This window comes from Chelmon rostratus, chromosome 4, assembly GCF_017976325.1.
Source record: "Chelmon rostratus isolate fCheRos1 chromosome 4, fCheRos1.pri, whole genome shotgun sequence".
Lineage (NCBI taxonomy): Eukaryota > Metazoa > Chordata > Actinopteri > Chaetodontiformes > Chaetodontidae > Chelmon > Chelmon rostratus.
The window spans coordinates 21,464,225-21,484,106 of record NC_055661.1 but is presented as its reverse complement, the minus strand read 5'-3'; the positions used below and the strand labels follow the sequence as shown (position 1 = coordinate 21,484,106).

Here is a 19,882-nt window from a genome sequence, read left to right as displayed (position 1 = left end):
GCACAAGATCTACAATGAATTCAGTGGGATGTGTGACAATAGTGCTAGTGGTTGAATAGAAATACCATTACTGCCATCTAGTGGAAAGCCACAGCAACATCAAGGCAAAGGACAAAGTTTTATTGAATATATACACACATACAAAAAACACTGAAACATTGTCAATATGACATATTAAACAGCAGGGCAAGAGACTTCAGAAGTGGACAGCGCAACATCCTATGAACACAAAAGTCAAGTTAGTGCATCAGTCTGCTCTGCACGTTATCGACAGTCCTTTCATAAACACTGCATCTCCATAGGTCTTACCGTGTTCACGTCTTCAATAACGACCACGCCTTTCTCCTGAATCTCGATGTCACTTTCCGTGTTATTGTGCGAACGATACTCTTCACTCTCCGTCTCTACAGTACTGGGCTGAGAAAGGGTCAGCATTCATTGAGAAGCTGATGTCTCCATCAGTGTGTGTTAAAAGGTTTTTTGAAGCTAATCAACGCCACGTTTTGCACTATCGTAGGTGAAAATCCACAAGTTTTGTGAGAACACAAAAATAGTCAATACTTCACACCAAAGAAACAGGCAGGCAAGTTTGGTACGTTGTGATGTGACACCGATGAGCTTTCATGAGCACTAACCTCATAATCAGGATCCTCCTCAGGGCCGTCGTCATCTGCAAGCTCCTGAGTGAGCGCCTCCACCCAGGTCTGATGCTCTTCTTCCTCCTCATCCTCGTCCAACTCGTCCTGCTTTCTCTTACTGCCCTTTCCACAAGGTTTAGTGGGAGACACTCTGATTTCTGTTGGGAAACAAAGCTTTTTAAAAATCAGTAGCTCATGCTTTTATGTAGAGGCCTAGTGCTTTCCCCTGCCTATCAAAAAAGTAATAAAATACAGTTAAGCATTTATGGAAGCCCTCAGTCTATTTTTGGCCCTGCTTGATAAGACCTAGTTGACAGATATCCCATGAGATAGCAAGTATTGCATTCTTCCTGTCATGAATTGGTGCAAAAACATTTCTATCACTGTTCTGAAAACTAAGTTTTCCAGCTGTACATGTTGATTGGCTGGCTGTGGCGTTGGTATGTCGGTATACCAGTTAGCCTCATCTAGAGTAGAGCATAATTCATTTTCATACAACCTTTAAATTAAAGCAGTTAATTTTTGATTAAATCAGGAATTTCTCTAAATCTCTGCTGTTTGTTTTGATGTTTTGATCACTGAACAGTTTAATGTGGTTTAATTTTTAAACCAGAGGAGATATCATTTCAAAAATACAGAAGTAAAGACTGATTTAATGTGTTTGTCATGTACTAGGATAAATAAGACTGAAAAAGATATGTGCTTCCATATAATGAGCTTCAGAAGCAGGCTAAATGTTGAGTTTGTGAACAAACCACGGATGGACATCTCTCTCCAAATAATCAGCCGTCATACCCGGGGAGAGGGAGCGCCCAATGTTGCTGGACACGGGGTATCCCAGGACGCCCTGCGCCCAGCGGGGCAGGACAGACAGCAGCAGGCGGGTGACCCTGCGCAGGCGCTTGCGGCCGGCGAGGCTCTGGCGCGCCGGGCTGGAAACCTCCGGGCCTTGGAGGGCTTTCTCCCGTGGCTGCCGGAAGCCGAGCACCCACCAAAACCCGCGGAATGCACGTACCTGTGAGCGAGAGCCACGTTAGGTGTAAAGCACGCAAAGCTAACGCGTTAAATTAGACAACAGAAGCTGCTCGTACCACGATGCCGAAAGGCCAGAAGAGGCCGCGCAGCATGGAGCGAAACGCACCGTGTCTCCTCACTACTCTGTCCTGCAGGCGAGGAGACAAACAGGTGAAAACTACCACAACAACGTGCACACGTCTTCTTATTGACGGAAGTCGTGTCTAGCAGCTAGCACCGATTAAACTGCTACAGCTTTGATTGGCCAGCCCAGCCTTACCTCAGCGCGTTCGGCCTCGTCCTGCTCCAAAGTGTCTCTGTGGGTTACTGAAGTCATCCTGCTTCGGGTCAAAGCCTGGTGGAGCTGCCGGCCTGCGACGACGAGGAGGAAAAGCTGCAGCGCTGCAGTATGTGAGGGTTTTGAAGGGTGAAATGTAGCCTGAAGTTGCCACCGTGTAGCCAATCAACAGGGACAAATGCACCTGGCGCAATCAGAGCGCGCCAATAAACAAATCCCTCTAATTAACCTGCAACACGTGACCGGTTTGGTAACAGAAATCCTCGGCTGTTTGATAACCTGCGCTTAACTGGAGTGTAACTCTAGATTTACTTACCTGTAACACGAAACAAGCAACAAAAATAAATAAAACTAATATTAAATTATCAGGAATCCAAATATAATTTTTAAAACATGTACCTTGTTAAACCATTTCAAAAGAAATGTTGCGAGCAAAGACTGTTGGAAATGTGTAAATTGGTTGCTAGGAAACATCTACAACTCTGTCCAATCAAGAGCAATCTACTATGTAAACAGGAAGTCACTGTATAAACACAAGCTAGCATAACTTACAAAAATGAGCTTTACAGGCGCAAAAGATATCTTTTGTAAAGTAGATATTACTTGTGTTAATGTTTGAAGACTTAAATCATTATTAAACAGCATTTTGCACTTTAGGTTACGTGTCAACCGTACTCCTGTCATTTTTTACTCTTTACTGTAAATGAGTTGTACATTAGCAAGCTCACGTTAGCTTTGTCAGTTGTTTCACTTAGACTCACAACAGCTTCAGCTGGCAGTGAATGGATGTAAATATCTAGTTGCAGGTAATCTCGACGTAAGACGTAGCCTTGTTTGTGTGTTTTGAATATCTTTGGACTGTTGGTCTGACAAAACAATCCATTGTAAGATATCATTTTGGACTTACTAGGAAAGTATGATTGTCATTATTCACCATTTTCCAACATTTTTAGACTAAACAATTAAGTGCAAATTGAGAAATTAATCAGCAGATTCATCGCTGCCAGGCAGTCAGATGCTGCATCTCTGTCTGCTTTTTAGCATATGAAGAGGTGCAAGAGAGAGGCCCATCATTATGCCTCCATACTTGACAAGCTCCTGAATTGGTAATCATTTCCGTCTCTGGCTTTCGTAACATTTACGCATCTGTTGATGCTTTTGATGGGAAGTAGGGAAGTATAAAAGCTGCCTACAATCTCTCCTCTTGCCAGTCTACAGCCAAGCCAGTGTGCAAAGAGACTGGAAGACATTCAGTGATGGATAAGAACTCAGTCACACGGACGTTCAGCATTGGAGCTATTTGCTGTGGAACCAACGCTTCAGATGATTTCAACACAGCCCGCAGGCACAGCAGCGCAGGGATCCGTGCACTCTTGTGGGCTACCAGCAGCGCAAAGTCCTTCGGGTGTTCGCTCGGATCGGACTCCCAGACAAGCCGGGAGAACATTTTTTCAAATATCCTGACACCTGACAGCATCCCACAGTTCACTATACCAAGCCTGTCTGTGCAGAACAGCTTAAGATCATTGGACAAAGAGACAGAGGAGGATTATGCAGAGTCAGAAGAAGGCTTAGGGAGTCCTGGAACTGAGCCAGAGTCATCCTTATATCCGTCTTCAGCCTGCTCCACACTCTCATCATCCACATCATCCTCTCACTTGAGTTTGGTTCTGTCAGGCCGCAAAGCTGAGCGGAGTGTCTCAGACCCCTTTACCCAGAGGAGATCTCTTCATCAGAGGGAGGTATCTTATCCCTGCTTCTACACTGAGGCCCAGCACTGCCTGGACCCTGCCAGCAGAGCTGCCCTCTCTCTGCCACACCTACCCAAAGTCACCACCCCGTACGGCTTCATCACCTTGAGCCAGAGCCCACAGATGGCGAGCGAGGAGGCGCTTCTCTGCCAAGCTGGGCAACGGCGCTTGAACAAGAAGAGACTGTCTAAAGACTCAATTGACTCACAGAATAAAGGGTCAGTAAATGGACAGACAAAAGCTTCTTCTGCCTCCTCCAACAGCGCTACAGTGTCCTCCTCTTCTACGCCCAGACATGCAGACAGCAAGCATAAACGCCGCTTCTATGACGTTATTAAGAAACACTTCACCTCCAGCCATTAGGATTGAAATAGTCAGACTGATTTGCAACAGCGCAAAGGAGGAGTGTTATAATACAACTTCACTTGGTTTAAATTGTGCATTTATCGTGTTAAAAAAACTGCTTAATGCCACGACCATCCTTATGAAACACACAGTTTTTGTCTTGTGTCAATAGACAAAAATGTCAGTCTCATTAAGCTGTGAATGCTCATGAAAAATGTACCAGTATCACATGAAGAAACAAACCAATTTAAACTGCATTATTGCGAGTATTGTGTTTGAATCTTTCAGGGTCGTATTTTATTTTAAAGTTCCTGTTTGTTTTTTCGAGGAGTATAGAGGGTCATCTTTAAGATTCTCTTAATAGGCAGAATCAATCATCAGCCGTGTGTTTAAGGTTAATGAATTCCTGCACCGCTTTCATGATCTTAAATGTCACTCCCTCTCAAGCTGTCTGCTCTCATTAAGCCTCCTGCTGAATATGTCTCTGTAGTTCCCATTTCACCCTGAACTGCACATCCTGCAGTAGCGAATGTGTGCTGATGCATCCCTCAGGTAGAGAAACCAAACAGTTCTCCTCCCTTCTTAGCATATGAAGAGCTTCGGTGGAGAGGCTCTTAATGATGGTCCACTAATGCACAGTTATAGCCTGCATCCTCAACTCTCCCACACACAGACCTTTAGTGGGTAAATATCATTATGACGCAGATTGCACTTGTCTAAGTGGAGGGCAAGTTGAGTCCCCGAACACAGGAATAGATTAAGGTGATTTAAATTTCTAATCGCTCGCCATTGTGTTTGTTGAGTAAGTGGCTTCACTTACTTTTATAAAGGCTTAAAGAGAAATAAGGATTTCCGCTTTCATTAAGTTCACTAAAAGTTAAATTCGTTAAAATTAAAAAAAAAAGGAGTTGCCTAATGGAGAGAAGGTTGATGAGAGGGAAGTTTCTTTTTCTCAAATCAGAAAATATTGTCAGCTGTCATAAAAAAGCAAATTTCACCATGTTTTTAGGAATAAAATGTTATATAAATCAGGCTATGAATGATATATGAACAAACCCCTCAGTAAAAATCTTCAGAATATAGATGCACTTTTTTCATGTGCTTTTTTTCAGATAATCTGAAATAAAATAAACATCTGAACATTTTAACTCGTCTGAAAAATGGAAGCAGATTAGCCCAAAAACTCAAAATTGACAAGTGCACGAAAAAACAATGTTTTCACTTGTAGTGTCTTGCCTTAAGTTTATTAAAGTTAAGAAAGTTACATTTCAACAGCACCACAAACTGCATCCTCCGGAGTGATCATGCTGTTGAATCCACACCTCGCTAAAACATCAAAAACTCAACATTATAACAGAGAACTGAAAAGCATCGACAGACTTCATCTTTTCCATCTTGTGTTTTTCTGCAGCAGACATTTTGACTTGTGGCAGGAGAAGAAGCTGAAGTTGTGAATGATCTCCACACTGAACAACCGAATGCAGAAAGCTCAGTCACAATATGTTTACACCTTGTCGCCATGTTTTTCAGTGAGACGGTGACTATTGTGGTCTAAATATAGCAGAACCGATACTGAAGAACCGTTTGAGAGACAACAGCCCTTGTGATGTGTGAGTCATTCAGGGATGGAAGCACTTCAGCAGCACACACTCCACCCCAAGAATCCATTGTAGGTGACACGTCAGCACAAATAATGACCACGCTCATATGACATCTTACACACATGTCCACTACACCAAACAGGATATCCAAAAATGGTCACTGTGTTGTCAGTTGTTTATGCACATGTGGCTTTTCCACACTATTAGCTTTTAAGTGGGATTGCAGCATGAAAGTTCTTTGTTGATATAAATATTAATGCTCATTGTTATTAAATATTCCAACAGCTATTTGGATAGATCACTGTGAAATTTTGTACAGACATTCATGATCCCCAGAGGATGAATCTTAAGAGATAAGATAAAACTTTATTAATCCCACACTGGGTAAATTAGATTGTTTCATGCGGCAGACAATAAAAGATAGACATCGGAAGATCAAAAGAGGCAATAAAAAAGGTATAAAGAATAAAAAAAGAGAAAATTAGCTATGTATATGTGCACTATATACAAGAGTATGAGGGTACCACTGTTACAAGAGTATAAAAAATAAATGTTGCCTTTAGATAATTGGATGATAAATACCGTGTTAATACTATTGCACAGTAGAAGAAAATATACCAAACATTAAAAACATATGTAACATTTGTGAGCACATGGTGGCATAAGTAACTGCAAAACAGTAGACTTGTGATGTTGTCATGTGAAACATCAACACAGTTTCTGCATCATTGAGTCTTTTTCTGTCCCTAATGGTGATCCCCTGACTCCACAGCCGCCAAATCTTCTGGGGGGTTTTGTTTTGTTTTGGGGTTTTTTTGTTTTTTTTTTTTGTTTTTTGAGAATTGTGGTTTTACAAATACTGCATAGATTGACATAAAATTTGGTACACACATTCATGTTCTCCCTCTGGATGAATTGTTAAGTTTTGTGTTCCTCTGACTTTTCCTCTAGCACCATCATCAGGTCAGTGTTTTAATTTGTCCAATACTTTTCTTTACAACCAAATATCTGCAAAACGAATGAGATTTCCCAGCAGCCTCAGCTGTAAAATCCTGTAGTCTGACCTAATTCTCAGAATTTAACACTGAAAGTGTTTCTGAACAAACCTCAGACGTGTCTTTAAGCAAGACTGACCCCTCACATCCCTGCAAAAGAGCTGTCTGTGCAGAGATCAATAAGGTGTTTTTTTATTCATTATCATAAAACAAGTTTCTAACTTTAACAATGTGCTGCAGAGCTTTTCTCACAAGTCAGTGGCTTTGATATTTTTTGCAGTGTGTAAAGCTGCCTAAAAGAAGTCCTCCTTCCATGCCATCGTTTATAGGACATACAGAATTTACATTCACCAAATGAAACTATTAATATTTGTCCAAAATGCCCTGTTCATGCAAGATATGCACATTCTTATCATCTCTGTCTTTATCTGCTTAAATACTTTACTTTCCCTCTAAAGTGAGTGAAAGTAAAAGCTCCTACATGCCAGCCCCAAGCCCTGAAGAGGGCATTGCACGTGTGCAGGCTCGAACTGCATCATCCGTAAGAGAGACGTTCACGCTGTGCCCTCGCATGGCAAATGTAGATCAACTGAGAGAAAGAAAGAAACAAGAGTGCAGATTAAAGGGGGGGGCTTTGCTATAACTGCTCCTCCCCGTTCTGTCAAGTTGAGGTTAGCTCAGAGAACAGTTTTGCCCTCTAAACAGACACTACTTTTCCGGTACCAACCTCAAGCTCAGACAATTAGCCCCAAAGATAACGAGAGCAGAAAATTCACTTGAAAAAACGTGTGACTGCACAGGCGAGAGAGAAAGAGGCAGAGAAAAGGTGACAGAGGGAGTAACTGATGTTGACGGGAAGTCTCTCAGAGAGGCGCTGAGTTAGCCACCTGTGAGCTTCACATACACTGTAGTGACAGCAGTGAACTGTGAGAGAGGTGGAGGAGCAGGTTGGGTGGTGTAACTTTGTATATTCCTGATGGCTTCTGGTCCTGGCAGCAGAGCGGAGGAGCAGCCACCAGCGCTGCCTATCAAACAACACAGGTAACACAATACTTTGTCTCTTACAGATCTTAAAAGAGGTTCATGGTCATCCTACTGCTTCTCTCGTGGGGTTTTCATTCGATCTAATCTATAATCACACAGTCCTTATTAAAATATCCTAATTGATTGGCTTCATGTAAATAGCCTTCATTTGGCAATGTCCTGCAGTGCATGCACTAAGGTGTGAACTGCAGCACAGAAAACACATAAGAACCAGCCTTTTTGAAACTTTCAGAGTTGCTTTTTGCAGACACAAGCTGCACTTGAGAAAAGCTGCAGTCGTTTTATGCACTGTGCATGTATGTGTTCACGATAGAAGGGTGAAGGTTTTGTTGCTCTGTGCATGTTCTTCCACAGGAGTCGCTCCTTCAGAGGCTCCAGTGTGGGGTCTGACTGTGATATGCTGAGCCCTGTTGGACTCCAGCATCAAAACTACACATGCAGCGATGTTTTCCCTGAACCCACTGATTGTCATGCAGCCCAGTGCCCCATACACCAGCGCTACGGTAGGTTTACGGAATAATGAAGTGAGTTCAAATGCGGCAGAGTAGCTGCAAGTACTAAATGTCATTGTAAAACCAGGTCCACAGCTCCTATATGCAGTCAGTGTGCTGGCAAAAGATAATGTGTGGTTTGTTCTTCTCAGTTCATCTTTCGCGTGGGAACTGAAAGAGAGGAAGTTACTGTCTGAAACTTTTACTTTCATAACATGTGATTTCTGACACTGTGGGTGCAGACTGGTGTGTCCGAGCTGTTTCATGTCTAAATATGAACTAAATCCCTCTCACTGTGTTGCTCAGATCCTTCCGGACACCAGGTGAGATTTTTTTCCGACGGCACCCCACCACCTGTTCCGAAGAAGAGGTTAGCTCGCACCTTCTCCCTCCCTGGCACCAACACACCTTCACTCTCTCCTCTGTCTCCACTGCAAAGACAAGCTCACACCTTTAACAACCCCCTGTACATGCTGGCACCCATACCCGACACTTATTTCCACGAGGAGCCAGACGACTTTAAAGCAGTCAGAGGAAGTCCTGTCCCTTCACCGTCCTTGTCCCAGCTGTCCTTTGACACCCCCGATGAACACCTGCTCTACCTCTTCAGCGGCTTGGACGACCAGAGGGCTGTCTTTCAGGGGATTCAGCATCGCCATCTACTCTCTCTGAAAAGTATGGCACAGAGTGTAGATGCTGGGATCCTGCTGCAGGGGGAGGCCACAGAGAGAGATGTCACCTCATACCACCCTCAGGATTTCCTGCTGTGTGAGGGCAGCAAGCCAAAGCAGATCGGAGACGCAGTTTACTACAGCCTGCACAGCCCCAAGCTCCCAGGAAGGGTGCTTGGTTTAAGGGTAACGTTGCAACTCTTTCCACATAGTTTACAGTATGTTCTGTATGATAATGCATGCTGTTAAAATGTTCATATATTCTGTTGTTGTATACTTTGTTCACTTACAGTCACATAGCACTTGAAATTGAGTGCAAGATGAAAAAAAAAAAGGGTGGTATGCCTATTGCACCTAGCAACCAGTAATACAAACATGATCTTTATCAACGCTGGCAACTGTGACAATGACTTGCGGTACCAGAAACACTTCCTCTAAACTGTCATCAGGTGTCATGAATGCATCAGGGAGGCCAGATATCTTGTTTTCATATTCAACACGACATGCTTTTGCAAGTTTCCTGATAATGGCTTGAGTTTTATAAGTGTGTCTGTTTTCTGCCTTTCTTTGCAGGTCCACAAACAGACTGATGAAGCTTCCTCAGCTCACACCAGACACCAGCCATCGCATGTCAACGTGCAAGATGTTATTGCTCATTTCCAACTGAGCAACACCCCGAGGAATGATTCCAGCGTGTCACGAGCTCGAGATCCATCTCATCCTTTTAAGCCAGGCTGCACTGCTGCAAAACCACCAGGTGGAGGCAGCACTGAGTATGATAATATGAACGTTAACCTGCCCTCCGCTCAGTCTTTCATCATGAAAGGACACTCAGTGAGTGTTGAGAGAGACCTGCCACAGGCCACATTAGAGGACTTTGTTCGGGACAGCAGCTCGCTGCAGAGCACAGATTGTTTGGACTATGACAGGCAGGTATGTGTTCTGTTGCTGCAGATATTAAAGGGCTCGCAACATCTGCATGACATCAGTACCTCTGCAGCTGAGCTCAGACCTTGGGAGATCTTTTTAGTGTGGACCAACAGAGAGAAAGAAGAGGGAGGAAACAAGCAGGAACAGGATGCTTCTGAAATGAAGACCAGCAGATTGAAAGAAGAAGTGGAGTGGGGAAAGATGGAGAAAAAAGGAAAGATCCAGATGTTATGGAGGACACATGGTCCCCCTCGTGTTGTGTTAACCCCGCTATCATCTGCTCTTTCTGTACCTCACTCCCTCGTCTACACCAAATCCCAAATTGGAGCCCTAGTTGAATACTGCCTCCACTCACAGGAGAGCCTGACATCTCTGGGCTCAGCTCCAACTCTGTCCAAGTCCTCATACCGAAGGGGGCTTCTTTATCTGGCCTGCGTGCTCCAGAGTGAGAGCAGCGGACCAACGATGGCGGACATGGTGGCCATGCTTCAGGTGCTCCTCTGGGGGCCACATGTGCCACTCTTTGATCACAGACGCCCTATTACCACCACTGTACACCACTGGCTGACAATCAAGCGAGCCCTGCTGGTGATGAAGTTGGCAGAGAGAGGGCTGATCCAGGATCAGTCTGGTCTGGATTGGGAGGACTGTATGTGCCTGCAGTACCTGTCATTTACAGACTCTGAGGCAGTTGTGAGCGCGTCCACTCAGCTGTGGCTCACTCTGAATGCGGACTGACATTTATAGTCAATATGTGAAAGTCTGTCTTGACATGCAGTTGTTCATTTGATGACACTTGGTTATTCAGTCCAACATAGCAAGTTACAAACTGTCAGTCTGCATTAGTTTCCATAGCCAAAAATACACTAAGAATGTGTGCACTGTTTCCATCCATCTGCACATTTCTCTATGATTGAACATGTGTTTCTGTAATATTAGTCATTAAAGGCCCTGAAAACATATTTTCATGAACAAACTATTTACTGCTAGTGAACAGTTTTAGTTAATTTGCACAAAATATCTGTATTCTGCTCTTCTCTGTGCTTTCTGACTGGTTTAAAGTGGGCAAGACTCCTTAAAGAAAAAGGTGACGTCACATTCCTCCGTCCACCAATCAGGGTGAATCTGATGTCAGTTGCTTGGTTGCCAGGCAACTGTCAATCAAATCTCACAGCCCACCTACACTACCGGTGAAACAGATGAGCAGTTTTTTGAATAAATAGCACCAAACTTTGATTGCTGCTTACTTCTTCCATGAGTAGTTGTATTATACTTTTAATTGTCAGGCTTTCAAGGCTTTAAAGACCCCCCTCCGATGAAAATAAAGTTGTTAACCACCCTAATTTTGCCATCTGGCCCTAATTTCCGCATCTGGGGATTAATAAAGTTTTAACTTTTAACTTATCTTAATGTGTCCAAATGGTGGAAATTTTTAGATAAAAATTTCACTATTTTCAAAGCAATGGCAGAGATGTGTTCTGTTTTCATTTGATAAGTTGCAAAAGAATAAATAGTGAGCCTTCAAGTATTACCAAAGGATCTAAAAATCTGAGTCGAACTGCAGCCTGCGGTGGCCTTTTTCCAAAGCACTGTTTTGTCTCCAAAAACTTGTCTTGAAGCCAGACGCTGTTCCATCCATTTATCCTGGGGACACAGTGAGTACGGGCCAACATAGTGGTCAGCTGGTAAATGTATTTTTCTTTCTTTTTATCTGTTGATGTGTCCAAACACATCTGCTGTGTTGCAGAAGTCTAAATAAGGGATATGATTTTTTTTAAAGGAAAAAACTTCTAAATATTAATTTGATGACCAGATGTGACTTTTTAGGGGCTTTATCAATACCTGGAGAAGAACTTTGAGATACCATTTAAATAACTGTGCTACAGTTGTCTTCACTGTATTATAAAATCATGGTTACTACGACAGACCAAAGGTCTCTGTGCGTCACAGGAAGTGCTTGTCAGACCAACTCACAGGGTCTGAAAACCACTTTCTGACAGCAGAATTGAGGTGATTTCTTCTTTATGAGACACACCCACTTTCCGCAGCAGATAGAAGGGTGTGAAGTTGAGAAACAGGTGATAGTCGACGGGTGTGAAAGCAAGTCTGAGAGCTGTGTGCCAGTTTCCAGGTTAAACAATTCCTCGAATAGTGTGAAACAGGCTTCGAGGTACATCTTCTCTCATTTGGTTGGTGTGTCAGAAGTGTGACCCCTCTGCAGCAACGTGGATAGAGGCGCGAGCAGCCTTCCTTTATGTGGTCAGACGACACGTCATGTGACCTAGTTCTTTCGAAGCACACTGAAACAGTAACTCTGCACATCTGTATGACAGGACCACTCTCTAGGGTGAGCACTTTTATTTAGTTCAGTTACAACATGCAGATTTCTATCAAGAGAACCAAAGCAACAAATGAAAATCATGCACACATTAAAAAAATCAATATAAACAGGAGAATCAAATGATAATTACTATGAAACATACCTACTTACATGAGTAAGATGCATTTAAATTTATCATAAATATTACACTGTGGAGATGATCATCAGGGTGTTGAGGGAGCGTGAATGGGAGGTCAGCACTACACATCATGGAAAGTAATACAGTGGCGAGGACACATTGCCCGGGTATTATGTGGGCATTTTGCTTTACATTCCTGGTATATTTAACATCTTACCCTAGTGCAAATATAATCGAAACACAGCACATGGTAGATAAAAGTAAAACAAACACAAAGGAACCTCTGACAGGAAGCCTCAACCATACTTAAGTTGGATAATATATTCATCACCAAAAAATTATAGAGATGTGGGTATGGATTGAAATAAAATCAAACAACATTTGTAACTGCTCAGCGTCATTTAATCATCATCAGAGGAGTCTCGCTCGATGCTGTAAGCCATGAAGAAAGCGTCAGGGCGGGAGGGGACGAGGGGATGACCCGGTCTCACAATCTCAAAGCCCAGGAAACTGAATGTACGTAGCAGGGATGCTGAAGGGAGACGAGATGTAAACAGATGTAAATCTCTGATTCCTGACCTTGATAGACTCCACACAGCTAATGTACATATACAGCACATCACAGATTGGAGTAGACAATTCTTTATAAAAACACAAATCAAAGTAAGGTTGATAGTCTCCAGTTTCCAGCACATTGATGTTTTAATCAGAATTTGGGAAAGTCAGATATTTCTTTCTGAGCCGCCACACACACATTCTGTAACCTTTGTTCACTAAACAGCTACCACTTCCTGTTTATAACTTATTCAAAACACTGCTGCCCGGTTATTAACAAGGTCCATGAATTGAGACAAGTCCTCTTTCCTCTGTCTGAAACAACGTGTTGCTTCTCTTTAATCATTCAATGTACATTTTTGAGTCACATATCTGCAGTCACGTGTACCTAAAGTAGTGCCAGTGTCAGCTGCCCCTGTTTAGGTTCAGATGCATCTCCTAAATTAAGCATAACAACACACTAGTTCCTGAGAAAAATACTTTCTAAACCTGTGTTAGAAAACTGGTGATATAAAATTACACTCAAGTAAAACCAACTTCATCTCAAAAGAAAGTCTGAAGTCTTAAAAAAATTATGCAGAGAAAACTTCCAAACTTGGCTACTTGGAAAACAAATACACTTAAAAAGACACACATTTTCCTTTCTTTTCTTTTCTTTATAGCAGATACAAATTCAATGTGTGAATCAAATTTAGATGTATTGTTTCACATACGCGTAACTATTGAGTCAACTATTGAAACGTCGGTTTTTAAATTAAGCATTAACAGACAAAACTGACTCACCTCTATCGTCACGGCTCTTGTGAAAACAGATGAACACATGATCAACCTGCAGCTGCTCTTCTGCAAATTCCAGCAGAAGGGCAAAACTAAAGACACAAAGTGAACAAGAAGTGTTAATGTATTATAGGAGGGATGTTAATGAATTTCAGAAGATGTAGAAATTATAACTGGACCTGAGTCAATTATGTGGTCATTCAGGCTCTACACACTTATATTCTTTGGCAAATATTTCTTAATTTTTACATTTACAGACATGTTTAATTTTAACGCAACAGCTCAGTCTCAGTACAGATTAAGAAAACGAAGGTGTAGAGCTGCAACAATTAATCGATTAGTTGTCCACTATGAAATGAATCTGCAAATATTCCGATAATTGATTAACTGGTTTGAGTAATTTTTTAAGACAAAAATTCTCTGATTCCAGCTTCTTAAATGTAGATTTTTCTGTTTTTGTTTTTTTTTTTCACTTCTCTATGACAGTAAACTGAGTATCTCTGGGTTGTGGACAAAACATGACATTTGAGGGCATCATCTTGTGCTTTGGGATACACTCATCATTGCTTTTCACAAATTTCTGACATTTTATAGACCAAACAACAAAATAATTTAATTGAGAAAATGACTGACAGATTAATCAACAATGAAAATAATTGCTAGCTGAAGCCCTACAAGGGTCTGCTTTTAATTTAGCATTTGATAAAATCTTTTAATTCATTCACACTTCACACTTATTTGCGATGACTCAATTATTTACCCTTCGCTTCATTTCAACCAAACTGTTTCTTCAAAAGCTTTTTTTTTTTTTTTTTTTTTTTTAATCACTGACCAAAAAGTTTATCCTACTGACCTGTCTTTGCTGCCCTCGGGCAAAGCTCCAGGAGGGATTTCAACATAAAGGTTCCCTCCTTTCAGTGCCGCCCTCCAGACACAGTGCTTGCCTTCAGAGCGACGGGGCTCAAAGAGCAAGAACCGCACTCTGCCGTTGGCGGGGGGAGGCTCCTCGAGAACCAGCAACTGAGTATCCTAGAGGAGAGAGAAACAGTGTGAGCAAGAGGAACACACTGAGTTCGGGTGACATCATGAATAAAGTTACAATTATAGAATGCAGGAAGAAGTGCCGGAAGATTTTTTAAAAGCATCCATGACCACTCAAATTATCTGATTACTGGAATGGAAATTATTATGAAAATTACAGGTACAATTTAGCTGTCCAAGATTAATGTTGTGTCATGTGACAAACAACCAGTGCAGCTGCAACATGCTGATCATTGTCAAACATGTTTTAATCAGCAGTGTTGCAGTGTGACCAGAATGAGTCGATTTGTCACTAACATTACAGTGGAAGTTATGCATCTTACAGTAAGTGTCAGATATTATAAATAGATTGTCTGTGATTATCTAGTGCTACGACTCAAAAGTGCTGAATCGCAAACCGCCTTTGTGTTTGTCTCTCTCCCAGTCAATAAGTTTGTCTTTCTGCACTGTTAGCCCTAGGTAGGTCCATGCTGCATTACCCCTTGCCCCTGATCAACAACACAGTCCTACTAAGAGAAGGCAGCGTGGTGTAAAAATGTTTAAAAAGAGGTTGAACTTACAGAATAGAATAGCTTAGCTGAAAGATTGCGATCCCGCTGGTCATTCCCTCGCCCACCTGGGATCTTCAGGGGTGGGAGAGGGGCATCAGGAGCACCACAGAGGCCCCGGACACGGGTTACTGCAACAGCGGGAGCACCTCCTGGGACTGGAGATGGATGAAACAAACACACACTCAGACGGAGCCATCATACGTTGGATATTCACTGGAGATTCTGCTCACTCACACAATATAAACAGCCGGCTTGGCATACATTACACTGTTGAGTGACTCATCTCTGAGATTATAGTAAAACAGTTATGAAGGCTGAGTGAGTCTTAAGGAACAAACTAAAAAGCTGGAGGTCACAGTTCAATCAGTAACTGTCCTCACTTTAGGCACAGACATCTGTATGACGTGTTGACTGAGAAACGTTTGACTTGGCCACACTCAATTAACAAACAAGAAGCATGAGCGGTTTATGCTACCCCACCACATCCCTGACGACTCATCAAAAATAAAATGACCCAATTTAGTCTTTCATCTTTCTGTCAAACATTCACAAACACCCACTGGACTAATTTTGTTTCCGTCTCACAAAGATATGATGATCTCCATAACCGTCCCCTGTGAGTAAGTGAGACGTTGAACTTCCTAAAACTAAGATCTGTAGTGTGGCTTGGTTTTTGTGAGTTAACTTTAAGCTTGTCACATGATTCTTAGGAAAAGGCTGCCAGAGGAGCAGGTTCTGTTTGTATAAACATAAGCCTACTTTAGCCCTACACTAGCCGCGTTGCTCCATCTTACAACAAACAGGGACAAAAACCTGTTTTACGAATGAGATCAGCCATTTTAAATCGGAAGCCAGTCAACGTGCTCTGTAGAATTCACTCGGCTTGCTTGTGCAGATGTCTGTGTGTGTGGCTGCATACATTTGCAGTGTTGAGAGTTAAGCCTATTCTCAGAGCTCGTATTGGGAACACAACCCATTAACACAGCAGTGCTGCCACAGCAATGCTCACGCGCCCAGACACCCACAGATGCTCTCTTACGCAAATGTCACGGCTGTGCTATATGTGGACCAGATATGTGAAAACAAATGAGAATCACTGTCACTCCCCTAACTCTTGATAACTGAGTCAATACGCAATGTACAACCTATTCCCTGGTGTTGCAAGGAATTGGAGATTGCAAACTAACGCACATCCTCTCTAAATCCCATTATCAGATTATGTAAAACATCAATGCCTCTTCTGCATTAAAACTAACACAAAGCACAAGGCCTTCAATTAACATATCCATTCACTTAATAGCATTCTTTAAAATCCCAATGTTCACAGCAGGCAGCACCACACATTCATGCCCTAGTCACATGAGTGAGAGCCTCTAAAGCTACTGCTTACATAAGAGCACCACAGCCATGTATGAATATCATGTAATAGGACCACTCATCTCTGGGAGGATATCATAATGTATGTATTATTACATATAGGCGTTTCAAATGATGTAACACGCTGCTATACAAACCTCACCTCAACATAGACCACAGGATCAGTAGCTTTGAGGAAAATCAGTTTAAAAGGACACCTGCTGATGTCTAAAAAAAAGCCATGGCTTTACGAGCGAAAACAACTACATACATAGTACATACATAATTCTCTTAACGCATTTTACCCAATCTTTAACAATCTATCATATGACTATGGCATAACAGCATCTATGATGTTGCCTTAAATGTCAAAAATCAACAAGGGTGAATAGAAAAGAATAAAAACAATTACATATCTATTAAACAATGAATGGTTTCTGTGTACAACATGTCATCATTGGAGTCAACATTCCCCATACCACCCCCCTTCGCAGTGCAGTGGAAATTTCCAACGAGTCCTTCGCAACCCTAACGTTACAGCTCGGCAAACAGCCTCGACCAAAGTCTTGTCATAACACGACTGAGGTTAAAAAAAAAAAAAGAAAGAAAGAAAAGAAAAGAAAATACACGCCCGGGCTAATCGCTGACAAGTTGTTGAAAACCATGACCATTTTACCAGGCAACAAACCCCACTGTGTTCTCATTTCCAGTCAATCGCCACATTTAATTGTACGTGAACCAGCAAACAAGCTGTCCCCGGAGTCCACCGGCAGGTAAATGCCCCCATAACAGATAATGACTTAGATTAAAGCACATCGCAAAGGCTATTTTGAATATTAAGTTATCTCGCAGGATTAGCCCGTGGCAGACCAAACTGGTCCATCCTTTTTGACAAATTACAGGATGTCAACGCTAGCTAGCTAGCACCTGAGCCTGTGGGCGAAATGGAAAAAACAAGCTATGAAGCCACAAATTACCAATTCAACCATCATTTCAACAACGTTGGTTAGCAACATGCTAACTTTTCATAACGTTACGTAAATATTTCTACCTCCCACCCTAGTATGTTACACGTAACGTATTTTAAAAATATTAAGGTGTTATTGCCACGGATAGTTGTCGCTTCAAATGCGAAAACATGAAAACATCGGCGACACAACGAAACCACGGCGCTAGCCCTTAACGTTAGCTAACGCATTAATTCCCTTACGCTGAGACTTACATTAAAATTGAACCAACATACTCATAATAACCGATTAAAAAGTTATTCAACCATTTCCCATAAGGTAGCTAAATACATAAGAAGCTAGAAAATTAAATTTCATTTGCCATGTCGACATTTCTAACGTTAGCCAGCTAGCTTGCACCTCAGCATATAGCTGGCGTGTTTCTGTGGCGTTCCACATATTAGCCTGCTCGTTAGCTTTGCCAGCTAACTAGAGCATGTATATAAACAGCAGCGTTGACTAGGATTTTGTCTGTTTGCAGAACACCAATGTCATACAATCGTGAGTTACTGTGATTAATGGCAGTTTATTTGAAACGTTTATTGAAAAAGTCAATCAATCCAAAAGTCACCCCTAATGTAGTTCGGAAATGTCAACTGAAATAAATAGCGCTGTTATGTAAACAAGAAACACGGGAATGGTGCTAGCCACTTCGAAAATATACCGTAGCGCTTCGCTAGGCCGCGGTTTTTAAACTTAGCTTAGCGTGCTAAGTTAGCTTATAACAATTCACAACGACTACAACGACATACCTTTCACTTTCAGGTTTATTACTGGACTGCTCAATAACAGGCATCTCGGATAAGTTTCTCTCTTTTTCTCTAACAAAACAATGACTATTCAAAATCGTCTGTAGGTTAGATTTAACCATCCGGCCAGCGTCCACACCAGCTGCTCGCTCTGTCCTCTCCTCTTCGCCTAATGTTGGGCTGAGCGCTGGCAGGCTGCGGTGTTTGTCAGGGGTGTGTCCTGTTCACCATGACGTGTTAATGTGAAAATATGACGTAGAGCCACATTGCTGCGAGTACAATGTTATTACAGAGGCACTCATGTGTATGCAGAATTGTACTGCTTCACCTGTGGGAGTTGGAGCTATATTTAACTTTAACTAATAAAGTAATTAAATTTTTAACAAGGCATTGTTTATAACAAGTTCATCATGTTTTTAATGTAATATCTTAATTTGTTCACTGGCAACTCAAGCTCTCACACAAATAGTAAGGGTAAAATGTAAGGCATCTCCACTCACATAAAGTAGCATAAAAAAAATAACTGAAGAAAAGTCCAAGAACCTAAAATGTGTACATAAACACAGTACATGAGTAAATGTACTTAGTTACTTTCCACCTCTGGTACTAAACACATTGGTAACAGGTGTAAGAGTGTAGCTCCATTTTATCATTCTTCAACAGGAAAAGATTAATAGTAAATTTGTCAAAGTTTCATTATTTTATCACATCTGGCATCTAGTTTTTCTTTTCAGTGTATTATAGACTAATGCTGGTAATCTCTGTCCACCTATGGCCCAACTACTGGTAAGTAGCAACAGTATCAGCACACACTATTAGTGCCATTTTCCTTTTTTCAGCAGCTGTCATCTGTGCCTGTCCATCAATGAGTGTGGTGCAGGGTATGTATAACACTGTCTCTCGTCCCAGCAGAACAGAAATCACCATCGACAAACCACATTAACCCAAACATCAATGGTGAGGCACATCTGAAGGGGCATATCAGTAAGTTTGTCTTTTTTCTGAGCGGAGGTTCATATTAGAAAACTTAACATTGAGTTTCTTTAAATCTTATTTGTCATTTTCAACTAGCTGCTGGCGCCTATTTTAAGCTGTCTTATGTTAGTCTTTGACATACAGTACAATCTGAAAGGCCGTGTACACAGCAGCACCGGCTCACTAACTTTGCAAAGGGTTTGATTTTCAGTCATTCAGTTGCACAGAAAATAATAATAATAATAATAATTTTTCATCTTAATTTACAGAATTATTTTAGATTTTCAACCTAATCCGTAACCCACAGGACTTTAGCAGCCAGAGTTGGACCATCTGAAAACATCAAAAGTAAGAAATATGTCCGGCCTAAATGATCAACTGAGTGAATACTGTGGTAGCTAGAATCTCACTAATTTGTGCGTGTCCATAGTGTCTTATGACCGGATTCTGTCAATCGAAAATCTGAGTGATGTTCCAAGTCCATGGAAGGGAGTCACCATGAACCGCTGCTTAGTGCTGGCACTGGTCGTACTGCTTGTGAGCTCGGGGGTCAATGAACTGCACGGTGAGGACTGTTATCATTTCGCCTTGAGTAAGAATGACAAATAAGATGTATTTGTAATGTTGACAGAAA

General features: G+C 41.8%; 3 protein-coding genes across 3 annotated transcripts; 1 reads left to right on the top strand and 2 right to left on the bottom strand.

The window, feature by feature from the left end:
* Positions 1 to 279: 279 nt before the first annotated feature.
* Positions 280 to 1,989, bottom strand: org (oogenesis-related gene). Its single transcript, XM_041935369.1, has 5 exons — positions 1,933 to 1,989; positions 1,730 to 1,801; positions 1,434 to 1,653; positions 636 to 796; positions 280 to 417 (listed from the first exon to the last, which is right to left on the bottom strand). Exons 1-5 carry the CDS (start codon positions 1,987 to 1,989, stop codon positions 280 to 282), a joined length of 648 nt encoding a protein of 215 aa, XP_041791303.1.
* Positions 1,990 to 7,360: 5,371 nt separating this feature from the next.
* Positions 7,361 to 11,149, top strand: peak3 (PEAK family member 3). The gene is made up of 4 exons (XM_041935844.1): positions 7,361 to 7,683; positions 8,041 to 8,189; positions 8,484 to 9,034; positions 9,422 to 11,149. The coding sequence occupies exons 1-4, from the start codon at positions 7,619 to 7,621 to the stop codon at positions 10,514 to 10,516; spliced, it is 1,860 nt and encodes a 619-aa protein (XP_041791778.1). The 5' UTR covers positions 7,361 to 7,618; the 3' UTR covers positions 10,517 to 11,149.
* Positions 11,150 to 12,121: 972 nt separating this feature from the next.
* Positions 12,122 to 18,464, bottom strand: oaz1a (ornithine decarboxylase antizyme 1a). The gene is given in 6 exon segments (XM_041934600.1): positions 12,122 to 12,769; positions 13,576 to 13,661; positions 14,423 to 14,598; positions 15,171 to 15,257; positions 15,259 to 15,316; positions 18,277 to 18,464. Coding segments are annotated over 6 exon segments (657 nt in total). The 5' UTR covers positions 18,396 to 18,464; the 3' UTR covers positions 12,122 to 12,638.
* Between the last annotated feature and the right edge of the window lie 1,418 nt (positions 18,465 to 19,882).

Bases quoted from the DNA above. Each gene is read 5' to 3' on its own strand.
- peak3 (XM_041935844.1), top strand. From the start codon at position 7,619: ATGGCTTCTGGTCCTGGCAGCAGAGCGGAGGAGCAGCCACCAGCGCTG. The intron at 8,190-8,483 runs GTAGGTTTACGG...TGTGTTGCTCAG, and splicing joins CCCCATACACCAGCGCTACG to ATCCTTCCGGACACCAGGTG. The intron at 9,035-9,421 runs GTAACGTTGCAA...CTTTCTTTGCAG, and splicing joins GAAGGGTGCTTGGTTTAAGG to GTCCACAAACAGACTGATGA.
- org (XM_041935369.1), bottom strand. From the start codon at position 1,989: ATGACTTCAGTAACCCACAGAGACACTTTGGAGCAGGACGAGGCCGAA. The intron at 1,802-1,932 runs GTAAGGCTGGGC...CCTCGCCTGCAG, and splicing joins ACGAGGCCGAACGCGCTGAG to GACAGAGTAGTGAGGAGACA. The intron at 418-635 runs GTTAGTGCTCAT...ACCCTTTCTCAG, and splicing joins AGGAGGATCCTGATTATGAG to CCCAGTACTGTAGAGACGGA.